A 5,976-nucleotide genomic window follows, 5' to 3' on the forward strand; every position below is an offset into this window, starting at 1 on the left:
TGTTTTTGAGTGCCAATAAAGCTCCTTTGAACTTAATTTAATTGATGTGGCCTAAATACATTTAGCCTAAATACTGTGGCTTTTCCTTTTTGTGTGCTACTTTTTTATACTAATACTTTTGCACTTTTACTCAAGTAGGCATGCCAGCATTTTGAATTTAGGACTCATACTTGTAACATAGTATTTCTATAATGTAGTGATATTAACTAAAGTGATACTAACTAAAACTACTTTTAGCATTACACGTGGGTAGCTTAGTTTTTGTACTTTTTCAGTGCCTTCTTGTGGCCAAACAAAGCAATGGTCAAAGTCATTAACATTTTGGCTATGCGCCGGGCTGGGCAAGGGGGGGGGACATAAAGGGGCTGGGTCAACGGTGGGTACCATTTGAATATTGAAACTCCTCCCTCCAAAAGGCTCTGGCTCAGCCTATATATTCCACTGCTCTAAGCCTCTAGGTTCTTCTTGCTGGTACAGACACTATGGCGATCTGTGAAGGTTTGCTTTCTTCCTGTAACGATCAGGTTCCTCTGAAAGGCATTGAGGTGGAGGTTGAGGTGAGGGATCATGTGGCGACAGTGACCTCCCTTCTGCAGTATGAGAACCAGGAGGAGAGCCCCATAGAGGCCATCTTTGTCTTCCCTCTTCCTGGCGATGCTGCTGTCTGTCATTTCAGTGCAAAGATCGGACAGTCAGAGGTTGTGGCCCAGGTGAAGGAGAAACAGAGGGCTCGGGAGGACTATGATGACGCACTGAGCTCAGGCCAGCAGGCCTTCCTATTGGAGGAGAGCGAGCAGAGCCCCGACGTGTTCTCTTTGAGCGTGGGCAGTCTGCCTCCAGGGGAGAGTGCCTGTATCAGGCTGCAATACGTCACCGAGCTGGCTCTGGAGGCCGACGGTGGTCTCAGGTTCTGTCTGCCTGCAGTGCTTAACCCCCGCTACCAACCTCAAGGTAGATGGAAAGGTCATCGGCCTCCGGTGGTGACCTCCGTCCCAGCTTTTCTAGCGCCCTACAGTCTGTCCTTTTCGGCCCGAATGAGTTCTCCACGACCCGTCACTAAAGTTGAGTCAAACTGTTCCCTGGAACTTCTTCAGTACCTCAACAGGGAGCAAACCAAGGCCACGGTCAGCCTGGCTGCAGGACATAAGTTTGACCGAGACGTGGAGCTGTTGATTTATTATCAAGACGCCCACCGGCCCACTGCTGTAGTGGAGGCGGGACAGGAGTCTGTCGAAGCTGGCTCTCTGATGGGCGACCCAGTGGTCATGCTGAGCTTGTACCCAGAGTTCCCTAAAGCTGTGATGTCGTCATTGACTACATGCGGGGAGTTCCTCTTTCTAATGGATCGTTCTGGAAGCATGCAGGCCACCGGGCATGGCCATACTCGCATCGGAAGTGCCAGGGATACTCTGCTGCTCCTCCTTAAAAGTCTGCCCATGGGCTGCTACTTTAACATCTATGGTTTTGGGAATCACTTTAATCACATCTTCCCCAAGAGCGTGGAGTACAACCAGAACACCATGGGGGAGGCTTGGAGGAAGGTGGAGATGATGGAAGCCGATATGGGAGGAACAGAAATCCTGCGGCCTCTCAGACATATATACGAGCAATCTTGCATTCCCGGTCACCCCAGACAACTCTTTGTCTTCACTGACGGTGAGGTGCAGAACACCAAGGATGTCATCGAGCTAGTGAAGAAGAATGCCAGCTCTCACAGGTGCTTCACTTTTGGGATCGGGGAAGGGGCCAGCTCAGCTCTCATCAATGGGATGTCCAAGCAGGGAGGGGGTCATGCCCAGTTCATCACAGTAACCGAGAGGATGCAACCCAAAGTGATGCAGTCACTTCGCTGTGCCCTGCAGCCTGTTGTGGTGGATATTTCCCTTGAGTGGAACCTGCCAGTGGGGGTGTATGTAACACCTCTGTCTCCACCCATCACATCCCTTTTCCAGGGTCAGAGGTCACTGCTTTATGCCCAGCTCACTGGAGAGAGTTCAAGTGCCAGTGACGGCAGTGTGAAGGTGAGGTACAGGCTGGCTGACCAACCTTTTGAGTGCCAGCTCCACTTCAGTCTCAAACCAGCAAAGGGCGAGACCGAACTGACAGCCCACAGGTTGGGGGCTCGGACCCTGATTCGCTCCCTGGAGCAGATAGGCGAGCGAGGGCAGGTGGCTGAAGTCAAGAAGAAGGTGGTGGAACTCAGCATCGAATCAGGAGTGAGCAGTGCCTTCACCGCCTTCATCGCTGTCAACAGAGGAAACTGTCAGATGGTGCAGGGACCACTGTTACGCAGAAACGTTCCGGCGCCGGGTAGCCATGCAGCTCCATGTTGTGGTGGTATGTCCCGGGGAGCATCAAGAGCAACTCAGATAGAGTTGGACGGGGATGAGGTCGACGGGTTGCAGACCTACGGATCGACTGCTCACAGTTATCGTTCGCAAGGAGACGGGTGTGCGGTCGACGGGATGCAGACCGATGGATCGACTGCTCACAGTTATCGGTCGCAAAGAGATAAATTGCTCCGGCTGATATCCCTTCAGACAGCCTGTGGCTCTTGGATTTTAACACCAACACTGGAAGAAGTGCTGGATAAGAGCAAGTACCAAATGAAAAAGTCAATGCCTGCGCAGGTGAACCACGAAGTGTGGACCACTGTTTTGGCTTTGATCTGGCTCCATGGGTCCAGGTTGGAAGCCTGGGAGGAGTGGCACCTTTTGGCCCTGAAGTCGCTATCCTGGCTCCGTGCTCAAAATGTCTCAAATCTGAAGGAGTGCCTTGAGGCTGGACATGACTTGCTGGGCATCTGGCAGCTGAAAGATGCCCTAGCTAAACTCCTGTGTGTTTAGTGCTGCACAGGAAGAAGGCCCTATGATATGCGTAGTCCTGGATTAATACAATAGTATGCTCCAAGTTTGTTTTTTTGTTTTTCTTCCTCTTTTTCCAAGTTTATTCTTTTCAAATAGTTTATTAGGTCACCCTTGGTGTGTTTAGAAAAGGGAGAATGAATTGTTTTTGGAATGCATTATTATGAACAATGAATGAAACAAGCTTTGAAATAAATAAAAACACTTTTTTTGTCAGAATGTTTTGTGTATCTTTATTGTCCTTTTGATATAGTGTGCAAGGTGACTTTAAGAGAAAAATAACCAATTTAGTATGAGTAGTCCAGGTAATCATACCCAAGTGTTATGCAATGCTTATGTAACTGACCATTCAAGGGGCCGTTGTCTCTCTGGACCCGCCTCCTCCCTGAGGGTATAAAATAAAGGCATGTTTTTGCTACAGTTCCAGAATTTTTCCTGCAAAATAATTAGCATAATCATTTACAACTTGCGGGGAGTTTTGTTTTTTGGGTGTATTTCACATGAGCAAAAATGCTGGCATAGCCATAAAATACATCGGTTTCACTAAACCATTGTCGCGGTCTGAAAGTCCGTGTTGCCAGACTTTGTGAGGGAAATAAGCAACCAGGTGTACGAAATTAAGCCCCAAAAACTAATGATGCAGCTCTTTGAGTTGGTAGCTTACAACTTTCATCACAGCATAGGCCCAATGAGCGCATTGCGTCCCAATCAGACAAAACATAGGCTATAGAATAAAATAAGTTTGAACCATGAAATGATCTTGCAAGAGATTGTATTTCTCAGCACCCGCAGCCGTAGGCTGGAGAAAGAAATAGACTTCTGTCTTCTGTGTTTATAGGCCTACATTCGAATGCAATATGGATTCTCTAGCCTAATACTGAATCCCTTTATGCAAGGTGAAGCTTTCAATCCCAATTACAATGCTTTAACTGTTAATATTGGCTCCTTGCATGCACCTGCTTGTCCGAAAAAAGTAAAAATCACGGTATGCCGTTTTCACTGTGGGGAAATGTGTATTCTCCCAGTACTTTCAGCAAAAACTACTAGGTATTTTGTCGTCAAATTTAGGACCCCAAAACTGATGGAACACAAAATTTGTGGCCGTTTTCACATGGCGTGAATTTCAAAATTGCCGTAATTTTGGAAAAAAACTTTGAAGTTTGACTGCATAGGTCTTATCACAACCATTGTGTTTCCGGCACCATGTCGTGCTGGACAGCGTTTCGGCGGGAACAACCCTTTTTTAGACCCTTTTGTACTTCTGTGGCAGTGGGTCAGGACTTGTACTGTTTCCAAGGGGACCGATATGGAGGGGACCCCATTGTTGTGTATGTCTTATACACACATTCTTTGCAGTGGGAAAAGATCCCAGTGACGTCCAGAGGAGGAGGAGGAAGTGCCCCCATCCGATGGGACTTCACGGTTGTGTCGATAGATGATACCATATACCTCTGGGGGGGTAAAGAGGAGAATGATGAGCAAGAGAATGTGTTTTGTGGGGTCCTTCATGCATATCATGTAAAAACCGGCAGATGGTTCAAACCTGAGGTTTCTGGGGCTGCGCCGGAGGGGAGGTACTACCACTCCGCCTGTGTTTTGGGGAAGGCCATGTATATACACGGAGGATACATCCACAACAGATATGACGCCACCAATGACATCCACATGTTGAACACTGACACAATGGTCTGGTCTTTAGTTAACACCGGAGGCACTCCAGTGCGTGCTACAGCATGTCACTCCGCCACTATTGTCGGTACAAAGATGTTTGTATTTGGGGGAAGGAATGACTATTTCACCGACCGCAATAGCATGGAGGGCTTTGGGACCAATGAAATGAGAGCGTTTGACACACTTACCAACTGCTGGAGCAGTTGGTCTTCTGCACAGCCTCTTCCAAAAGTCCGCTGGAATCATTCGGCCTTTGCCTACAAGGGAGAGCTGTACATATTTGGTGGTATGAACTTTCGGGAGAATCAGTCTAGAGAAGTCCATGAGGATATGTGGAAATTCAATCCAAATACCTTCTCCTGGAAAAGGGTTTCTCCAAAGGGAATAAAGGGCCCATGTACAAATGGTTATGGGCTACAGTCGATGAGCTCGCACGTGGCGGGAGATCGTTTCGTTGCCGCAGATGAACCCGGGAGACCCGGTGCCTTGTTCGTCTTAGACTTAAATCCTAGTCTGTTTACTTTATGCAAGCTAGCAGTTGTTCAACACGGTCTAGAGCAGTCTGGACTCCCAACTCACATCAGGCGGGATTTGGCTGACATGTATGTAGACACTTAGACGGGAAAACAACTAACTCATTTGGTATGGGTGGCCCAAGCAAGTTAACACGACTTGGGCTACTCATGCGCAAGTGTTATGCAATGCTTATGTAACTGACCAATCAAGGTAGCTGCTGTCTCTCTGGACCAGCCTCTTCCCCGAGGGGATAAAAAGAAGTCTCGTCCTGCAACACGGGCTTATCACAACCACTGCGTTTCCGGCACCATGTCGTGCTGGACAGCGAGTCGGCGGCGACAACCCTTTTTTAGAGACTTATGTGCTTCTGTGGCTGTGGGTGAGGACTTGTACTGTTTCCAAGAGGACGGATATGGACTGTTCCCCATCGATGTGCATGTCTTACGCACAGAGACTTTGGAGTGGGAAAAGCTCCAAGGGACAACCCGAAGAAGAGGAGGAGAAGGAAGTGCCCCCATCGGATGGGGCTTCACGCTTGTGTCGATAGACAGTACTATATACCTCTGGGGGGGTCAACAGGAGAATGACGAGCAAGAGAATGCGTTCCGTGGGGTCCTTCGTGCATATGATGTGAAAACCAAAAGATGGTCCAAACCTCAGGTTTCCGGGGCCGTGCCGGAGAGGAGGTCCGGCCACTCCGCCTGTGTCTTGGGGAAGGTCATGTATGTACACGGAGGATACGTCCACCACAGACGCCAGTCCACCAGTGACGTCCACATGCTGAACACTGACACAATGGTCTGGTCTTTGGTTAACACCAGAGGCACTCCAGTGCGTGCCACAGAACGTCACTCTGCCACCATCATCGGGACAAAGATGTTTGTATTTGGGGGAAGGAATAACAATTACTTCCCGCACATGAATC

General features: G+C 48.7%; 1 protein-coding gene across 1 annotated transcript; it reads left to right on the top strand.

Annotated features, from left to right (window-relative positions):
• Positions 1-482: 482 nt before the first annotated feature.
• LOC308280923 (von Willebrand factor A domain-containing protein 5A-like) lies at positions 483-2,846 on the top strand (the record flags this gene model as incomplete). Its single annotated transcript, XM_080755225.1, has 1 exon — positions 483-2,846. One exon carries the CDS (start codon positions 483-485, stop codon positions 2,844-2,846), a length of 2,364 nt encoding a protein of 787 aa, XP_080611351.1.
• Between the last annotated feature and the right edge of the window lie 3,130 nt (positions 2,847-5,976).

The sequence above is a fragment of the Nannobrachium achirus genome (assembly GCF_963921795.1).
Source record: "Nannobrachium achirus genome assembly, contig: SCAFFOLD_185, whole genome shotgun sequence".
In the NCBI taxonomy this organism is placed as follows: Eukaryota; Metazoa; Chordata; class Actinopteri; order Myctophiformes; family Myctophidae; genus Nannobrachium; species Nannobrachium achirus.